General features: G+C 36.2%; 1 protein-coding gene across 2 annotated transcripts in view; it reads left to right on the top strand.

Annotated features, from left to right (window-relative positions):
* Positions 1-3,793: 3,793 nt before the first annotated feature.
* LOC105042129 (uncharacterized) overlaps positions 3,794-19,462 on the top strand; it is a 45,018-nt gene continuing 29,349 nt past the window's right edge. Inside the window, exons 1-9 of one of the 2 annotated variants that reach the window (XM_010919230.3) lie at positions 3,794-4,011; positions 4,186-5,302; positions 5,377-6,211; positions 8,977-9,472; positions 11,760-11,911; positions 11,993-15,487; positions 15,628-15,840; positions 18,529-18,732; positions 18,874-19,077. In XM_010919230.3, coding sequence (XP_010917532.1) covers positions 3,933-4,011; positions 4,186-5,302; positions 5,377-6,211; positions 8,977-9,472; positions 11,760-11,911; positions 11,993-15,487; positions 15,628-15,840; positions 18,529-18,732; positions 18,874-19,077 — 6,795 coding nt within the window. In that variant the 5' untranslated portion in view covers positions 3,794-3,932. Of the gene's footprint in view, positions 4,012-4,185; positions 5,303-5,376; positions 6,212-8,976; positions 9,473-11,759; positions 11,912-11,992; positions 15,488-15,624; positions 15,841-18,528; positions 18,733-18,873; positions 19,078-19,462 lie in introns of both variants that reach the window. The other variant, XM_073243371.1, reaches the window with a different exon arrangement.

Genomic DNA, 19,462 nt, shown 5'->3' with positions numbered 1-19,462 from the left:
AGATTTTGAAAAAAAAAATTAAAATTATGTAGATTTATTGGAATGCATATAAGATAAGTAATGCTTTATTTTTTCTAGATTTATTGATAATTTATAATATATTTTTCTGATATGATTTGTGAAATGATGCATAAATTGGATGAATGGTATTTTATTATAAAAAATATCTTATTTTGATATATTATGATGAAGCATGATTGAACATATTGATTTCATTATGTATTATATTGATTGATTTTGATACCACATGATTATATATTTTCTTATCGAATTAGAATAAGAAGCATGATTTATAAAAAAATTTGATATAAGAACAATATGAACTGACAACCTGACTATATAAAGAATCCTGCCAATGGGGGCAAATACGTTAGCAATTAATTTATCCTGAGAATTTATGTTGTCAGTGAGACCAGCGACATGTCGTCAGCGAGACCAGCGACAAACCGTCAGCGAGACCAGTACTTCCGAAGAACTTTACTGTCAGATGATTCCATAGCTTACCGCAAGATGATATGCGGTGTTATGATTCTGTCACAGAAAAAAATATGGTCATAGCTTATGTTTGATGAAAAGAACTTAAGAATGAAAGAAATTGAAATATTGAAAAAAATTCGAATTTTGAAAAAGAATTGAATTTTTCATGAACTATATTACATAATTAAAATTGATTTCGAATTGATGAACTCTATATATTATTTTCTATAAATAATTATTTATTTTATTATCTGATTTAGTCTAGCTAAAGTGATCATTGCTTACTGGGCTGTCTAGCTCATTACCTCCTATTTTACTATTTTTACAAATAGTAAGAAATTAAGATGATACAAAATATGAATGGGAGAGTGATTAGAAGCAGAACCTCTATACTTTTATTTTAGATTGAAAGTCTTATTGAATTTGATGTAAGGCCTATTGAATATTGTTAAATTTATTGAGATATTAAAAGTGAAATTTGGATTGTTATATTTTTAATTTAAATTATTGACTAATTATTCTGCTGTTGTATTATGATAGCATGATAAGATGCCTTGCATGCTTGTGGGGAGAGTTTTCTATGAGTATGCAGCGGTTGCCATGACTTTCGGCTCATAATTTCGAGTCAGGAACGTGACAGCCTATGTCTTCAAGAATCTTGATCGAGTGGGATGGGAATCGTATTCCACGATTTCACTATTTTTTCCATCCTCCATAGGAGTCTTGATCGGATGGGAGACTATGGCTTGAAGAGAGTTTGGAGTAGTAGAAAAGAGATGAATCGGGTTAGAGTAATAGTATACATATATATATCCGGATTCGGATAGTGGATATCCGAGAGGTGAATCTCAAATCCATTCAGATTTTAATGTTGAATCCCAAACCCATCTCAAACCCTATGGGATATGCTAAATAGATTCTTTTAGGATTTGGGATGGATCGGATATCTGGAAATATCTGCCCAATTATCACCCCTGGATTTGGCTAGGCATTTTCATGTTTAAGCCATTCTGCATGCAATTAGCTCGTTAGCAGTCGGCCTAAGTGAGCTAGAAAAATACATGTAAATCGGATTTTCAAATGGGTGATAACTCAAAACCAAATTTAACCTATACATCTAACAAGATTTGGACAGTATGAATCTAATCAGGTTAAGATAGACTCTAGTCATGGTTAATCTAAAATAACTGCAAATTCATGATATAATGTTGTATGCTCCACTTTGTTTTTGAACTATTTCAAAACTATCTAGTTTCACTTTCCCAATCTTTTCTTTTTGGCCATACAGTGTTCTCTTTTACCTCTCACGTGTAACAAGCTCTAACTTTCATAAATTTATATTCCTTTTGCTATTATTCAATGACATTAGTTTGCACACATAGTGTGAGAAGCATGATTTACATAATTCAAATCCCTCGATATATTTTTTAAAAAAGAGAAAACTATGAATGCAATGACAAAGATATATATAGGATGATGAGATACTGGAGAAAACTGAAAAAAAAAAAAAAAGTTTGAAGCACCAGATATTTTATTAGCCATCTCTCTATATGCTGTGTAATCATTATTATTTATTTTGTGTAATATATATGCATACACACATACATTAAGCTACAACAAAAGGTTGTAATGCTTCAATGAAAAGACCAGTGATATTATTAGTCCATGTCTCGGTCATTGGATTTTTTCCGTACAACCATGATTTATTTTATACATTATCATTACATCATTACATTGAGCTATCATGAATATGGCAAGTGTTTCTATAATCATTTATTTTAACAAAATGAGCAACAAGAAAATGGCAAACAAGCAACACTATTCTGGCAATATTGGATGCAAAATGTGAAAGTTCAATATGTTCGATTGTTTTAGAAAGCAATCAAGATGGCATGATTAAGGTTAGGAAACTATCCAAGTCTATTCTTTTTCATTGTTGTTGACCCATAAAATAAGCAGATAAGATGGGGTTATGGTTCAACTTAACTCATTTACAGTCTTATCAGAGATAAAATGGAAATGGGGTTGAGGGAGGCAGGGAGGCTTTTCTTGGCTCGACTGCATGCATGGGTGGCTACATTGAATTAGAATTCAGTTACAAGCCATTCGGTTCACATGATAGTGGTTAATGGTTTATTGTTATTTAGTTCAACTATTAATCTGATAGCATCTGTCTAAAAACCCTACTCTTTTCTAAAATCTAAAGATGACAATTAGTTGGATATAGGTGAGGTTGGCCAATATCCATATCTATCATACAATTAAAAATTTTATATCCATACCCATTATGTATCTGTCTTAGATTGGATCAGATAGTTGTGGATCCGATAAGATAAGAAACCCATCGTATAAATATTATAAAATAATCATAATTTTGAAATGAGAGATTTATATTAAGGTTATATTGGATTGATATCATTATCTATATTCAACTTGATCTACTTCTGGTATTTTATTCAGAACCTATATCCATCCTAAGTTTTAATCACATCGGATAAAATTCATCCCATTGGATAGAATAAAACCTGCCTTATTTGGGTTGGATATCCAATGGATCATCCCATTGGATAGAATAAAACCCGCCTTATTTGGGTTGGATATCCAATGGATCAGTTATAATTGTTAGAGATGTACAAAAAGAGGGCCAAATCATAACATAGATTCGAACTGATCTTTTCGATTAGGTTTACATCGATTTTTTTTTTAATTTAATTTGGTTTCAATTTGAGAAAATCTAAAATCAAATAATTTTTATACACGATTGTTTTGCTTTAGTTTTTGTTAGGATCGATAAAATATGATCCGACTCATCAATTCGATCTGTGTTCAACACGTCATAAATAGGTTTGGATTTAGCCTAAATAGATTTAAGTTATAAACAGATTGATCCATTTAATCTATTTAATATCTAAATCGAATTTAAATTTTAGATATTTGAACTGTTTAATCCATTTAATATTCAGATCAGATTGAGCCAAATAACATGTTTAACCCATCTAATATATTTAATCAATTTAAGATCTATTTAAAATCTTCTTAATCTAGACTCATTTATCATAATCTATTTAATTCATTTAACTTATTTAATTTATTTAATAAATAAAATAAATATATTGAATTAGATTATTTATTTAATAAATAGATTATATTTAATTTTAAAATTTTAATTTATTTACTAAATAAATTTAATTTAAATTGATAATTTTTTTATATAATCCGCACCCAATCCGTCGATTCGATCCAATTGCCACCCTTAGTTTTTGTTATAGAAAATCGGCTTAAATCGTTTTGGTTTCGACTTTCGCTTGACGCCAACCCGATCCGACGGTGCACGCCCCTCGCAATTGCCATCCCGGCAAAAACCCCGCCTCCCCTTCGCTCCGCTTCCTGTCTCCTCTCACTCTCGCCTCCCTTGCCCTCTCTCTCACGGGAAGCGCGAGGAGTCTCAAGCCCTAATGGAAGACGACGAGGGAATCCACGAGGAGGACCTCGACCATCTATCGCCTCTCGATGCACCCGGGGACCTCTCCCAAGGTTTTCTCCTTCTAAAACTCCCTTCGATCCTTATTCCTTTCGCAATCTCTCCTTTCCCCCCTTCCATAATGAATTTGACCCCCCATGATCCGTATGTGTTTTTATGAACTGTATGTTCAATTTGAATTATTTTTTCTAACAAAAAAATTGCTTTTTTTTTTTGGTGTTTATCAGAAGATGAAGAGAGTCGGGAAGAAGAAAACAAGAAAGTGGGAGGAGATTTGGGGTTTAGTTTTCCAACTGTAGCTTCATACAGACCAAAACTTACAGAAATCTTAAAGAACTTGCACTCCCCGGAGGTAAAAATTTATTCTGAAGCCTCGAAGGAGTTTATTGATTTGTTAAGAGGGGTTTCTGGTTGTGAGATTTTACGTGAGTATGTGGAATTATCGCCCAAATGCTCCGAGCTTGCAGATGCTTGGAGACTTCACCAAGGGAAGCCTGGGATGTCCCATATATTGTCACTGGTGTCAGTGATTCTTGAGCACCGGGATGGGAAGTCACCATCCGGTGGGATCAGCAGAAGTCTTGACAGCTTTGCCCGTTTGATAATTGAGTCAAAGTTGGATGATATTTATACTGAACTGAGTAGCCAAGAGCCACGGCGTGAGAGTGCTGCACTATCCCTTTTGTCTTCGATTGTTAAGCGTGGGATGGGCTTAGCTTCTGAGGTTGCTAAAATTTTTGACTTTAAGCTTCCAGTGCTTTCCAAGCTCTCAGGTGTTCAGAAGAAGGGAGGAAAAGGGGCGAGGCATGGCAAAAATCGTTCCACAAGGCGGGCATTTGTTAGGTTTGCTATTTCATTCTTGGAGGTTGGGAATCCTAGACTGTTGAGGTGGATCATCCAGCAAAGGGAAATGTACTCTGGGGTGCTTCGCGGGCTTGGAAATGATGACACCGAGACCGTTGTTTATGCTCTATCCACACTCCGAGATAAAGTTTTGAGTGAACACTCTCTCATTCCTCCGGGACTCCGCAGTGTTCTCTTTGGAAGTGTCACCCTCGAGCAGTTGAGCTATATTTCAGGAAATTCTATGGCAGGCCCTGGTGCAGATATTGCACATGAGGTTTTAATTTTGGTATGTACTGACCCCAGCAATGGGTTGATGCCTGGTTTGAACTTAAAGGGCAATGAGAAGCGGCTATTGGAGCTCATGAAGAAGTTGAAGGCTACAGAAGTTGGTTATCACAGGGAGTTACTGTTGGCTATTGTGAATAAAAGGCCATATCTATGCTCAGCATACATGGATGATTTCCCATACAATTTGGAACCCCGCCCATCTTCTTTGTGGTTAGTTCTTTTTACTGAACTTACACTTCTTTTATTAGTACCATTCTTTTATCTCTTCAATATTTCTTTTGCAGGTTTGCTGCCATTTCTCTTGCAGCTGACATGATTTCTTCAATAAATGCTAATACTGCTGTCATGTGTCTTGCTTCCCATTCCAATGATCTATTAACTGTGAATGATAATGAGCTGCAGAATGTCTTGAAGTGCATAATTCCCCGTGCATGTACTCGGTCAGTGATAAATAAGGGCTTGCTTCATTCTGACATTCTTGTGCAGCATGGTTCTTTAAGGCTTATTTTGGAATCTCTCAAGTCACTAGGAAATCTTATCAAGGCAATTGAAGACATGGAAGAGAGCATGCATGTGAGAAAAAGAATAGATGCTTCTAGGGAAGTGATTGCTAACTTTCATGGTCTTCCAGGTTTCAGTTGCTTTGTAGAACTTCATGGATGTTTGGGAGATGAAAGTTGCTCTCTTATGGATGAACCAGGGGTCAAAAAGTGGGTGTTTGTAAAGCAGTACATTCAGGATGAGGTCAGAGCAGTTCTGCCTGATCCTCAAGTTCTATTGAAATTACTCTCTTCACTAAGTCACAGACATTCCAAAATTCCAAGGAAGAATCTGAAGAGATCTGCAGATTTGCCTGTAGTTGGTGTGAAGAAATTGAAATCCAATACACCTGATGAGAATATTGATATAGTTATAGGTGGGATTGATGCTGAGCCTACCAATGATACCCTTGATGAGCAGAAAGAAGATAGCAAGCAAAATATGGATGTAAAGAAGGATCATACAACAATAATAGCTGAACTCTGGGGCTTGAATGAGCAGGCAAAAATCACAGATGAACCAGGGAATGCAGAAATTTTTTTTCACTCAAAACTACTTGACGCTCTCAAGTTGTATCTGGTAACTACTTTGATTTGGTTATTTGCTAATTTTGATTTTTCATCTAATAACCCTATTCTGTGTAATATACGTGCCTTATTTGAGTATTTGAGTTCTTAGAAGTTTGTGGCTGTTATCTCTTTTCTTAAGCGTAGTAAATTACTTGCCACCTGTTACTTTTTGTGTTCTGGAAGTGTTTATTTATCCTTTTTCCAGGTGTCTGATCCATTATAAATTCCCATCTTTGGTAGTTATTTTAGACTTGGTTTGGCATGGTTGACTATCCAATTACCATAACTATTGTAAAAAATGATAGGCAACTTGGATTAGAAGATGCTGAGGAAGAGGAGTTGGACTTGTTATCAAAAAATTCATTATTGCTTTGTTTGGAAGACTTACATCATCATGATATATAAATATTTAGGTTCCTCTAAACTAATTGGTTGTTTATGTGAAAGTAGTATATTTTTGTTTGTCATAAATGTAGATAGTTGGATTGTGAGAAGCTGTGCTACTTGGATGCTCCAATTTTCAGGAATCTGGATATGTTGACTGTTTGGACACTTGATGTGGCATAGCTTGACTCTCCACTTAAGAAATTGCAGCTTACACTAGGAAAAAGTTTCGGCACCGGGCATGCATTTTTGGAGTTTCATATAGGAACTTAATTTCATATAGGAAATAAAAGTAGCACTTTTATTTGAATGTATCTTAAGAATAATTTAAAATAACTTAACCAAGGTACTTCTAAGGAGCAAGTTACCATATTCTTTGATAATGTGAGGATTAAGACTTATTGTTGATATTTATGTGAGGAGTGACTTAAAAGAACAAGGTAACTTACCATAAATGTGAAGATTAAGCCAAGCCCCTGTTTCGAATCCCGCAGCGGCCGTAGTGGGTTTTGGACTGTTCGATTGCCATGGCGACCACCTAGCGGGTCTTTAGCGGCCTCCTGGCCACCTTTCCCTTCCTCCTCTCCCCTCCTTTTCCCTCTCTCTCTCTCTATATCTCTCTCTCTTTTCTCAGTCTCTCATGGAGGACCATGACCTGGAGTCTCGATGGTCCTTCGGTGACCTCGGTGGGCCACCAATTGCCTTCCCTTTTCCCTCCCTCCCTTCCTCTCTCTCTTCCTCTCTTTTGTTCCTAATCTAACGACCGAACCACACCGGTTAGTTGCCAGTACGGTTCAGCATGTCCCGAACTGCTTGGTTTGGGCTAGTTCAGCGAACCATGATATAAATAGAAAGTATGAAGCTTCTTTCTCTAGATAATATCAAGAGCAGCTCTGGGAATGACTGGTGCTCATGTTTAACATTCCATTTTATGGGCTTAGCCAGAATTAGTTAAGGTTGGCCCTAGCTTAAGCCTAAATTAATTTTTCATGGTGGATGCTACTATGAGGCTGAACCTAGTTCTTGAGGCTTGAGGCTTGTCCAAGAAAGTTAGTCTTAATTTTATAAGTGTAAGAATATGGGGAATGGGAGGGTAGTGGTTGAAGCCTAGTAAGAGATTAAAAATTAGGGAGAAGGAGATCCTTTCAACAACCACAACAGGTCAGTATTCTAATTTGAGAATGTACTGCTTCTAGTGATGGATGTAGCGGGCAACCATGATGGTGGCAGAACTTAGCTGTTGAAAAATGGGGATGAGAATGGTAGGAGAGGGTCTGAGTGTTTCCAGCCTCTATGTCTTTACATGGCATAGGAACTCTTTGGGTGTTTATGTGTTCATGCATGCATGCATGTGCTTGTGCATGCATATGCATGTCTACGCATGTGATATGTGTGTGAAGAAAGTGATAGTGGATGTGTGGATAGGACAATAGGTGGTCACAATGATGAGAAGTGCAAGGGTGGGCGTGTGAGCACAACAACTGGCAGCTCTAAGGATAGTAGGCAGTAGTACAACTACAGTTATTGGCAGCTTATGATTGTTAAGAAGTCATAGAAGGAGGAACCACACCATGTATATTTTGGTAATGTGTATAGTTTTAAGGAAAGACAAAATCAGATTTATCCTTTTTCATAAATATATATTCAAGTCCATGATTGTCTATCTCAATAACACTAGAGAGAGATTATAAAAAGGTAAATATACTGCACAAGAGAGTATGCTTTCCAATAATTAAATTTCAGGCTTCTGAGACTGACTTGGGTCAGGCAAGGATTGACCAGCCACCGACCTTTTCAGGCCTTGAGTTTAGGTCTGGCTCAAGTCAACTCAAACCTGAATTGCTTTGGTCCAAACACGTCCTAGAGGATGCTTGATCTGATAGGCCTCAAAATGATAGAAGTTGATTTCCATCCCTGGTCAAGAAAAATACATGGGTGAAGGAAAGGAGCTTAATTAAATATATGAATCATCCAATGTAAAAATGAGGCATCACTTACTCAATAGGGGTTTATCTTCCTGGTAAGCTTCCAAATTTTCTGAGCTAATATGGATGGAACCAGTTTCGACATGATGTAGCAAGTAGTTGTTTTTGTAAGTCTGAAATTTGGATCTTCTGGCTTGAATATATGTATACATACTCTCTTTTATACAAGAAATCTAGGTACAGTGCAAGTTGCATCCTTGAATAAAACTCTCTTAAATTTGCATCTTGATAATTAATGCAAGACTATGGTGGAATTGACATGTACATCCAAACTTCCATCTTCATGAGAAAGGCATTATAATGTTATATGTTAGTATAAGGCTGCATTCATCTAGATGAGAGAGGCACTATAATTCATAAGTGATCCAGATTCATACATGACTTATTCGGACATGTTGTTTTGCAGTGTACAATGCCCATTGCTTTTGAGGGATCGTTCGACTTCTTCAAAATTCTACCCATTAATCCTTTAAGTCTGTCCACTGATCAGCAACAATCATTATTGTCTTTATTAGTTGAGTTCGTTGGACAATCTCCAGGAAGCAATGGTTCAGCAAGAACCCCAGATTTGATGTACAAACACTTGCAGCCATTGATTGATGTGTTGATATATTCACAGGACAAAACAGTAAAAGGTCAAGCTTATATATTGGCACAGGCAGCTATGATAAGCACTGGTGCTTTTGATCAAAACTTCTTGGAGATTGATGCATGGTTATTCTTCTTACCTGGTTACAACATAAGAAAGTATTCTGTCGAAAGTCAAGGAGCTGAAATGTTTCATGACTTATCTGCTGTTGTCATATCATTTCTTTGTGATTCTGTTTCAACAGTTGGAAATAACTTGTACAAGTATTTGGATCATATGCAAAAGCTTATCTCTAGATTAGATGACTCTAAAGGTATATGGTGCTTCACAACCAATATATTTCTAGATATCATCATGCAAATATAGTAATGTCTTGTAAACAAGCAGACACGCTGTGGTTTTATTTACTTTCACATTTGCTTTCTGGTACATCCTGTAATATTTAGACATCTGTATGAGTCCACAGAAATGGATAAGTGAATATTAATGAGGGAATCAAAAGCAAAGCCCAACCACAACTGGTTATTTCAGCTAATCATGACATACAAACCCAAGAAATCCTAGGCTAAGTTGCTACATGACTGTCAGTTGATTTAGAGTCCACAATAAGGTCGAGAAGTTGATGCTGATGGTGCTGGCAATGCTGACAAGTCCTTGTGGGTACAAACTCCATAGTTTCAAGGAATCTAATATCATTATCTCAAATAGTAGTAAATTTTACGGTAGTTCTCTGTTGATATACTATGATCTGCACAGGTATTCTGCATCACATTATACATTCTGAAAAAGTCTTTTTTATTTAATCTAAATTTGTCTATTCATATTTTGATGGTTCATGGGTTGTGCTAAATAACTGAAATACATGTTGAACTTATTTTTAAAGAATAGATTTGCCAAGTAATTAAAAAGGAGATTGTTTCAAAAAATGGTTTCCTATGTTGTGTTTATGAGGCACAAACACATGGAAGATGCATGTCAGTAGAAGACCGAAAGCAAGGGAGAGTAAGATGAATGGAGTATAATTAAATCATATCATGCATGAAACATACTTCAAGGAAAGTCTCACACAACTAACAAGAGTTATATTGTACAAAAGTGTATTTAGAATATCAGTATCTAGGAAGAGTTTGGAAGCTTGAAAAATTTGAAAAGCATGGGAAATTGCAAAATTTCTTTCTCCACTAAGGTCTGTATATTTCCTTTTTGGCAGAAGGTTCTCTGTTCCATATTTCTATTGCATACAATAATAAATTAATTAGTAGATGTGACAAAGAGATGCCTTTTTCTTTCTGTTAATTCCTAAGAGATGCTTTTTGAAGGAATTATATATCTATAGTTTAGATGCCCTCATGATAGCATCAGGTTAACTGGGATTACTATGTTGTGCTTTCGCATTTATGTAGGTTTGCTTATAAAATCATTGCATGACTAGAAATGCGGCAGTTAACTTATGAGACTAGTTATTTCCACTTATCCTGGTGTATATGATGGGAATTCCTTTTTCCATTGTTTATTGAGCTAGACATTCAGTGAATCCCATGTGATTTGCATGTGAGAAGTAACAAGAGCTGCTATCACTTTCATCTTAATAGTCCTTGGGAAGGAAATGATGCTGGAACTGCAGGAGATCAGAAGCTTGTGTTGTACAAAATGAATTGCAATTACAGAATGACTTAAATAACCAAATCATGGGCCATTGCTAGCAGCCCAGTAATAATAATTTAAAAACAATAACATGTCTCATTTTTTTATGGAAAGTCAAGCCCACTTTGGCAATCTGATTGATTTGACATGTGCACTTGCGTATGCTTGATTTTTTTCTTTAAATGCTGACTCCAGAATTGTCATTCTAATGTTTAAATCTTGGTTTCTAGGTCCTACAACTTTGGTATAACTATAGATAAATCTTGCTGTTGGCAATACCTAGAAAGGATGAGTAATACACCTATAGCTGTGGAATGTTAGTTACTACGGCGTAATTTGTTTGCTTGCATGTTGTCATTTTTTGTTTTGCTGCATTGTATTTGTTTGTCTTTCCTCTGTTTTTTCCTTTCCTTTTCCTTCTTTCCTTCATTCTTTCTTTCTGCCTTTCTTTTTTTTTTTAGTAGGAAGACTGTGGCTGTGTAAAGGGCTTGGTTAAGAGGATCAGCATAATGTATGCCTTTTTTTCTTTTGTCCCTGAATGCATTTTTCAAAGGGCTTTAATTCATTAGTGGACATGTTCTCCATTATTTTTCACATGTCAATCAAATTTATGTGGAAATATTTTCTACTGCAACATATGGTGGTGTTATAATCCAATGCCCCCTGTGATCATGCCGGTTCTGATGCTCAGAACTCTGCGATAGAAGGGAAAGTATATTGGATTATAGGAGTGTTCTTCCACCTGAGCAAGCCTGTTGTGATTGCAATATGTTGTAAGCTGTACTATTTCCAATTTAATTTTGTTACCAATATTGCTTTCTCTTCAGATAATCTTAGGTTTGACTCATATATATATATTTACCTAGGCTGGTTCTTGTTTGTGTGTTCAGTATGCAATGAATTGCACCTTTCTGTTTAACTACAATATTTTAATTGAACGTATCATTTTGCTATAGATGATTCTCCTGGGTTCAGTCCTCTCGTTGTTTGTATCCTACAGAAATGCCTCAGGCTGTTAGAGTCAGATTCTGGAACCTTTAGAGTGTATGAGAGATCTATGATTGCTTTATATGTGTGCAATACACTAAGCTTACTTTTGCAGTCTCAGGTATGAATTTTTCTGTTAATCCTTTCTTATTATCCATCTCTGTGATAAACATGACATTATGCACTAATTTATGTTTGGCAGGTAGACATGAAAACTTTACCTGGTCTGATAAATTTGGTTTTAACTGAAAAGTTTATTGATCATATATCAGTAGCTAATGATTCTAAGAGTTCCCTCTGCGAATGGAGGCCAATGAAGAATCTGTTATGTTTTGCAAGGAGTATCCTTCATCAACAGAGTTGTAGTTTCTTTTCAGTCTCAGAAGGTGCTCCTGAAGGGCATGGTAACTCTTTCTTCTTAGTACTTGCTAAAATAAAGGAGTTTTTACATCAGGGAAATGCTGGTGGTCTAGCTGGAATGGCCGTTGCCTTCTCATCATCAATTTTATGTGCTTCTCCTGAGGATATATTGAAAAACTTCCCTTTCCTTCTTACCATTGTCCGACAGCATTTTAGATCTCATATCCCATTCTTATCATTGGTACTTTTCTCCGAACAGAAGTTTCTTGCTAAGGTGTCTAATCTGTGGCCAGATATGTTCATTTCTGGTCTGGAAATGATTGAGGGTTCAGATAGGAATGACTGCGGAGCGGATAATGGACATTCAATTCATAGCAATGAATGTGTCTCATCAGTGACTCGAAAACATTTAGATTCCAAGGAATCAGCTGCTTCTGCATTTTGTTTATTTTTGAGGCATGCTCCTTTTTATGCATTATTTTCTGCATTCTTGAGCTTTGAGAGTTGGCAAAAGCATTCGACCAGAATGCTAGATTTACTTAGAGCTAAAATAGCTGAAGGCACATTTGATGACTTAATCACTTATTTGAGATATGCACTATTCTGGAGTTATCAGATACTGTCATCCTATAAAGCTAAGCCATCTGACAATCTTGGAGAACTTTGTGCAATCTGTTTCCCTCTCATCGATTATATATTTGACCGTATTGTGGTATTGGCCTCTGATCCTGCTAAATTTCAAACTGAAAAAACATCTTGTATTACAAAATATGTTCAAGATGTCGTTGACCTGATTTTCCATCACCCTGTTGTGAGTCTGTTTGTGTCACAACCTTTGTGCTGCAGCCGGGAACGTGCAGATGAAAACTTAGGGGACGGTGAGGAAGCCTTTTTGAATTCCTTAAAGCAGAACTTTCATCCAATGAACAATCTTATGCTGCAATTTTTGATTAAGGTTTTTGAGTTTTTGCTAGCTCTGGAATATCAGAATGGTTATGCATCTAAAGTCCATGATCCTTTTACTGAATCAGTTTTAGAGGATCCCAAGCTTCTGGTTCAGAAGGTAGTGTTGTTATTTAGGGAAAAATTCGATCTCTGTGTTGAGAAAAGAGATCTAGAGCCCCTTATGCCAATTTACAACATCTTTCATGCTTTCATGCATTTTATATCTCCTTTTGAACTGCTCGAACTCGTATTCTGGATGTTTTCTAAACTAGAAAATGAGGTTTCTGGCTGTACATCAGTATTGAAATCTGCTGCTATTCTCTGTTTGTATATTGCCAATGGCTCATTGAGTACGCTATGCAATCTTTTACAACAGCCAAAGCTGCAATCAGAATCTCATCTGTTTTGGGAAAAGAAGGTTAAGAGTTTCAACACTGCAATTGTTCAAAGAGTTTTCTATAAGATTCTTGATTTTGCCATAAGCTTCAATGTAGAAAGTGCAGATATTTTTTTATTCAGTGTTGTTAATGCTGTCTATATTCAGAGAGTTGCAAAACCTCACCCTACTCTGCTTCCATTGTATATGTTGTTGCCTAGGATGATCATCAACAGTCCTGTGAAATTTCTACTACACTGCTTGTATCCAACAAGTAAGATCAAAGCAAAAACTTTGTTTCGGCTTATTGAAGTGAGCCCTATGCATATGAGGCTTTTTGGGAAGATATTCCTGGGTATTTTAGGAAAAGACTTAACTGTTCTGGATGTTTTAAATGTGGATGGTGCATCTGCATCTTGGGTTAAAGTGACTGATATGGACTGTAACAATATCCTTTCAGAGGATGACTTTGTGCTTCTGTTGCCAGCTGCTTTATCATACTTGTTGTCTAGCTTATGTAAATATAATAAGCAGGATATCAAACTTTTTAGATCTATACCAACATTTTACTTCAGAATTCTAATAGATGGGTTCTCGAATTGGAAGAGCTATGTCTCTGGAAGAAATTTTCAGGAAGAATATGATGAATTTTCACTGACGTCAATGGAGGATTTTCATAATCTTTTCAACAGCTCTCTTCTTGGGAAAGCAATCACTATGTTGCATTACTTTTTCATCATAAATGGAAATTCAGTTGGAAAGAAACAGCGGTTGAAAATATTTGATGATATTTATTCCCACTCATCTGATCTACTTGATTGTGATTTCAAAGCATTCAGTACCTGCTCTTACAAGGAGTCCTTAAAGATGATTAATGAAATTTCTGCAAAGATAGCATTGACAAGGTTATTGTTATTTCCTCCAGAAAGTTTAATGCAGATTTCAGGAATTGAAATAGGACTTGGTAAGATGACTGTTGAATGGGAATCTGAGAGAATGAATTCTGCAAAACTAAGGTTTATGAGCATTCTGGTCAGGACATTGGACCGGATTGTCAGGGGCTTTCCTCAAAATATGGAAAGCACTGCAACATATTGCAGTGCTGACAGTTGTCGTGTTTTTAGATTTTTAGAACATTCCATTTTGAGGAACATTATTCAGCTGTCAGTAAAGATTGAAACCTATCTTATCCAGTTGCCATCTATTCCTTTTCTGAAGTTATTTATTAGATCTTGCCTCCTCAATCGATTTGAGGATCATGTTACTTTAAAAGCAATTCGCTGCATTCTTGCTGCACTATCAGAAGGAAACTTTTCCTCTACTGAAATTCTCGATCTCTTGCTTGGACACTCTCAGTTTGTATCAACAATTCTCTGCACTGATGCCACTCTTGATTCATCTGCTTTTGCACCCAGTGGAACATTTCCTAGTATTTTGAAATCAGTTGACATTGTTTGTATTGATCAAAACACACAAAAGGGCAGGGTCACCTGCGATAGGTTGTCCAAGCTGAAAAATGATAACTGTTCTCGAGAAAAGAGAAGGTTGGAACTAATTAAGTTGCTCAGAGTATTGTATCATTTTAGAAATAGAGAAAACAATACTGGGCTTGTAAAAGTTGATGGCATGGATTCAAGGGAATTGATTTTCTTGCTCTTATCTGCCTATGGTGCAACTCTGAGTGAAACTGATCTAGAGATACTCCATCTCATGCATGAGATTGAATCACTTGAAGGATCAGAGTATGATACAATTGCCGAAATGGATTATATGTGGGGTACTTCTGCCTTGAAGTTTAAAAAAGAACTCACAGCAGATAAATTAGCATCATTGAACAAGATAGTTGATTGTGGAACAACTGAAGAACAGCGCAGAATGCTGTTCAGAGAGAACATTCCTGTTGATACAAATCTATGCATGAAGACAGTTCTACACTTTTGCTATGATAGATCTTCACAGGCTGCTCCCGTGTCACTGAAAAAACTTCTCGATGACAACTTTGTTAATACCACAGAGGTGATCTTTCCCATCTTTTAACCTTCTGTTTATCTTATTCTGATTGAGAAAATTATGCTTTCTGTAAGATCTGCTTCTTGCTTTCTTATTCTGTTAATTTGCAGTTATTTCATGTGATGCTTTTATGATTTTTGAAGCAGAGACCATCTTCAAACAGTCACCTACTTCAACAATATGATCCTGCTTTTATACTGAGGTTCTCCATTCATTGCCTATTGATGGGTTACATTGAAGCCATAGAATTTTCCCGACTAGGCTTGCTTGCGATAACATTTGTTAGCATATCTTCACCTGATGATGGTTTGCGAAAATTAGGTTATGAGTCCCTTGGAAACTTCAAGATGGCTTTGCAGGTAATATTCTTTCATGAAAACATGGGTAAAGGCACTATCAAAATAATTCAAGATTACTATCCATATCTTTGTTTTCCTTTTTGCGCTGGACTTAAGTTCTTGCTAACATGATTCGTCAAGTATTTGGAGGTGCTGCCATTATTCTGTTTCCACTCAATACTTAGATGCTAATCATTTTCAATTGTTATTATCTATGCTTTTTATCCAAATGTTATGTGAACTCTTGCAAGATCAGCAAATTCCTGATGCTTTACTACTTGTCACAAGCTATGATAAAGATACATGTATATGCATGCAATCTGTTAAACCTGATGTAGGGAACAGAGGAAATGGTTTTATGATTTCAGGTTCCAGTGAGAACAGCACTATAGGAGGAAAGAAAATTTGGCTGATTTTTGGGATTTATAATGAGAAGATCAATAAGAATTATTCTTCAATAAATCTCTTATAAGAGTGGATTTTAAGTTTCTTAAGCTTAAATTAACTTGTGAACCCAAAAACTTTTCTTCTGCTTGCTTGCTGTGTACTGTTTTTCTGGATCTGGTTGCGGAGGGATATGATCATGGCTTTGATTGCTGGTGCTTTCTAGAGTAGTAGAATTCCATGGAAGGTCTAGATCAAGACTATGGACTATATGGTAAAAGATTAAAGCAAGGTTTTACGTCCTGTAGGGATGGGGCATGTCCCGGTCGTCCCGTCTTGTTCCTACGAGAAAACGGAATCGGGACATGGTCGGGATTTCGAAACCTATCTATACAGAAAAGGAGGAAAGAAAGAAGGGAAGATGAAAAAGGAAAAAATGAAAGGAAAGAAGAAGAAGAAAAATGAAGAAAGAAGGGAAGGGAGAAAAAAAGGAAAGGAAGGAAAGAAGGAAGAAAGCAAAGAGAAAAAAAGAAAGGGACGACAAAAAGAACGAAAAAAAGGAAAAAAAGAAAGGTAGAAGAAAAAGAAAGAAAAGAAGAAAAAGAAAAAAAGAAAGAAATAAAGGAAAAAGGAAGTGGAGAGAGATGGAGGATATCTATCGGGATGTATGACCGAGATGGCTATTGGGACGGGACGGGATAACGGGATGTCCCGTTCCATGGAGATACCAGGACATTTCTGTCTTGTGGGATTTAAAATCTTGGATTAAAGACTGTTTACTGTTTAAATGGAATAAAGTTGGCCTTTTAGATTTAGAGAAAAAACAAGATAACTGTTCATATAAGAGCCAGTTTGGTTTGATAACAAATTTTTGCAAAACAGGTCATGTTTTTCCCCTTAAACTCTGTTTTTGACTTTACTAGACCTTTACAACCCTGCCTTTGGCACTACTATAAGAACATGTTATGCGTGCATCAACATGTGCCATGTGTTATTACTTACCAATAAGTATGTGTCGGCTATTATGGGATGTGCTAGATGTGTGCTTTAATTTGTGGATGCGGGCATAATGGTCAAGTGAAGTATGGAACAAATAATTTTTGCAGAAGTTTGAAATCAAAGCCATTCTGTATTGAAGAAAAGAAACTTTTGGAGGACGATGATATGCTGCTTGAATTGACCATGATGGTCAGACATGAATAAGGACCTAGAATCTAAGTCACATGTAGAAAGATACATTCTACCTGTGTTTTATATATGCACGGAGGTCCTGTTTGGTGATTAGGTGAGCTAAGTTGCACTTTGCCTTCAACGACTTCTTGGAAAACAAATAGCAAAACTTGTTGGAACTCGGGTTTGTTCTTGCAAAACAAATGCCTGTAGGGAACTCAATTTGCTAAATGCGCAATAGTATACCGTTACCTGAAAAGTGTAAATTGGGCATAGTAGGATACAAGTATAAAGAGCATGGTAGAAAGAAGTTCACTAGGATAAATTAGGACCAGCACCTAGATTAGATGGAGGGTTAGTGGTTTGGTGTAGATGGTTCAGAAGATGGGTTAAGGAAAAGAAAGAAGGCTTGGATGAAATTGGTGAGCGGCCAAAAAGGTAGTTTATTTCACATTCTCATTTGGTGGGTTTGGCTTTCGATCAGAAGAAATGGTGAAATAGGATCCATAAGTTGGCCTTGGATGCATAGTATAAGGCCTTCAATTTAATCTTTATGTTTCTTTTGTCAAGCAATTTTACACATATAAAACATCCAAGTGAATAAAGCCGCAAATCAGCTGTTCATATTGTACGATAAACATCTCTTAGTTCAAAGTTATCATGAACGGGGTACCGACTTACAGGGATTTCATTTTGGGTAGCAAGCTGCTTTAGAATTTGTTCTCATGTTCTGGAGAATCAGATCTTGATCGATGAAGCTGACCTATATAAATGGGTGGAGAACTGGTGATTAAGGTATACAATATCGATGTAAAAATAAATAACTCTGGAATTAATTTCATTGACCTGATATTTAGGATTCTTTGGTAAATATCTTTATGCCTTAGTACTAAACTACTAATGCATTTTCATTTTGTGATGACACATACCTTTTGATGAATGTCTTAGCTATATTTTGCTCTCTCTCTCTCTCTCTCTCTCTTTCTGTCTGTCTATCTCTCTCTCTCTCTCTTTGCACCATTTTTCTGGGCTTTGTGATGCCTAGCATCCTGACATATAATTTGGATGGACTGCAAAATGGTTCAGATGGGAGGCTTTTATTCACTCGGATGCTTTTAATTTCTGCACAATCTTGACTTGTTTTATGTGGCACAGAATTATCGAAAAAGCAAGGATGCATTGCAGCTTCAACTGCTTCTAACATATTTGCAAAATGGGATAACAGAACCATGGCAGCAAATCCCCTCCATGACTGCTATTTTCACTGCGGAAGCATCTTTCACACTATTGGATTCATCGCAGAATCATTTCTTTACAATTAGCAAACTTTTGATGCACTCTTCTAAAGTGAACCTGATGGTATTTTTATTTTTATACACTGATGTTGTTTTCACTTCTTATGTAAGATTTTGGCTAATGTTTTGTGTTAATGACATAGTTGATGCGACTACTATATGACTAACTTCAGACCACTTATGTGGTGCCTTTGTTTGCATGCAGAGTGTTCCATTATTCCATACTTTGTTTGAAAGTAGTTCCATCCATTTCAAAATGGACCGTTTGTGGATTCTTCGACTAATATATGCAGGGCTGAATTTAAACAGTGATGCTAAAATATATATGAGAAACAAATTTCTAGAGCTGTTGCTGAGCTTTTATGCCTCTTCACTCTCAGATCCTGAGTCAAAAATGCTAATTCTTCAGGTAATTCGGAATTTGTTTTATTAAAAGTGATATTTTGTGGTCATGCTAAAATATTATGATAGCTGTATTTAGTAGTATGTATTGAAAGTTAGGAAGCTTCTTCAATTGGATGAATGAGACGGTGCATATGATATGGAGACAGTTAAGATAGAAATCTTTTGCAACTAAGGCTTGTCATGCTTTACAAAAGAAGAAATCTAGAACTTGGAATTTAATCTTCTAATTCATTGGCAGAGTTGCTAATTGGCCTGTGTAGAGAAAATCAATTTTTTAAAGGGTCAGCTTGCCCAAAACTATGGAAAGTCAGGCCTCCGGCTTGGCCCATTGGTAACCTTAATCTTTAGGCAACCGAACACTGCATGCTGTAAAGGCTATGAAAACTCAT

Source organism: Elaeis guineensis, chromosome 9 (assembly GCF_000442705.2).
Source record: "Elaeis guineensis isolate ETL-2024a chromosome 9, EG11, whole genome shotgun sequence".
NCBI classification, from domain to species: domain Eukaryota; kingdom Viridiplantae; phylum Streptophyta; class Magnoliopsida; order Arecales; family Arecaceae; genus Elaeis; species Elaeis guineensis.
This window is presented reverse-complemented; position numbering and strand designations above follow the sequence as displayed.